This window comes from Aptenodytes forsteri, unplaced genomic scaffold (genome assembly GCF_000699145.1).
Source record: "Aptenodytes forsteri isolate BGI_AS27 unplaced genomic scaffold, ASM69914v1 Scaffold171, whole genome shotgun sequence".
NCBI classification, from domain to species: Eukaryota; Metazoa; Chordata; class Aves; order Sphenisciformes; family Spheniscidae; genus Aptenodytes; species Aptenodytes forsteri.
In genome coordinates, this window is record NW_008794211.1 from 3102075 (window position 1) to 3103125 (window position 1051).

General features: G+C 46.3%; 1 protein-coding gene across 1 annotated transcript in view; it reads left to right on the forward strand.

Moving 5' to 3' along the window:
• Window positions 1-498: 498 nt before the first annotated feature.
• LIN28B (lin-28 homolog B) overlaps window positions 499-1051 on the forward strand; it is a 91191-nt gene continuing 90638 nt past the window's right edge. Inside the window, exon 1 of the mRNA XM_019473556.1 lies at window positions 499-541. Within this exon, the coding sequence (XP_019329101.1) occupies window positions 508-541 (34 nt within the window). The 5' untranslated portion in view covers window positions 499-507. The remainder of the gene's footprint in view (window positions 542-1051) is intronic.

Genomic DNA, 1051 nt, shown 5'->3' on the forward strand with positions numbered 1-1051 from the left:
CATGAAAGAATCCCGAAGAATCATTTTTACTGTTTTTTTTAAATCATATACAAGGTATGACTAATTGTTTAATTTGTACAATTTAAGCGTAGTAAAGACAACTCACTAGTTCTTAGGTTACCTATTGCAATTAAATATTGATAAAGGAAACAAACACCTTCCAATATCCTGCAAATCTCTGTCTTTTCCCTCTGTTGTCATCAACTGTGTAGCTTTCAAAAGAGACCAAGGGAAGGGGCAATGCCTTTACGGATGCTTGGGGGAAAAAAAAAAAAGCGGCGGCTGAATTTTTTCTTGTGCCTTGGTTATCTCATTGTGGTTCTGATGAGCAAGGTAAGTCTCAAACAGTTAATAAGTTTACAGGTCACTTCACAGAGTCAATGCCCTGGCATTTTATGGCCTTCTAATGAGCCGTTAAACTGGAGAAGAGGTAATTAAATATGGTACTCTAGTACAATGTACACAGTACTGACTCCAGCTCTCTGATTTTAGGTTCCTCAGAAGACGATGAGGTCATTCAAGAAGGTCTCCTCAGGCTCAGGTCAGTCTTCTCTATAGCGTCTTACAGGGCTGACTTTGTGTCTGTAAAACTGAGGTACTGCAGCACTTCTGTCCCACTGACTCAGATGAACTTAATTCTTGGGGGGGGATCATTAATTTTGTGCACAAGCTTCAGCGTTCTTGCTTGATGCAGTTTTGAGTGTTCTGTTTCTGTAAGACAAATAAACAAATATATAAGGAAAGTTTATTTGCAGTAACCCACCGTCAGATACCTGTTGTAAATTGTAGGATCCCCACGTGCCTGTAAGACCGCTGTTGGCCTCCCCCCACAGCAGACCTACCGATGGCCACACACCTCTCAGTCGCTGCCTGAAATTTTACCTCCTCGAGCTATTTCCATGCCGCTGCCAAGTTACAGCGCCGGCTGGGCGTTGCCGCCAAGCAGACCCCTCCGATCGCGACGCGGCTTCTATCAAGCGCGGCCCAAGCGGCAGCGGTGCCCGCCCGTCCCAGCCTCCCGCGGCGGCGGGGCGCGGGGCGGCCCTTCCCC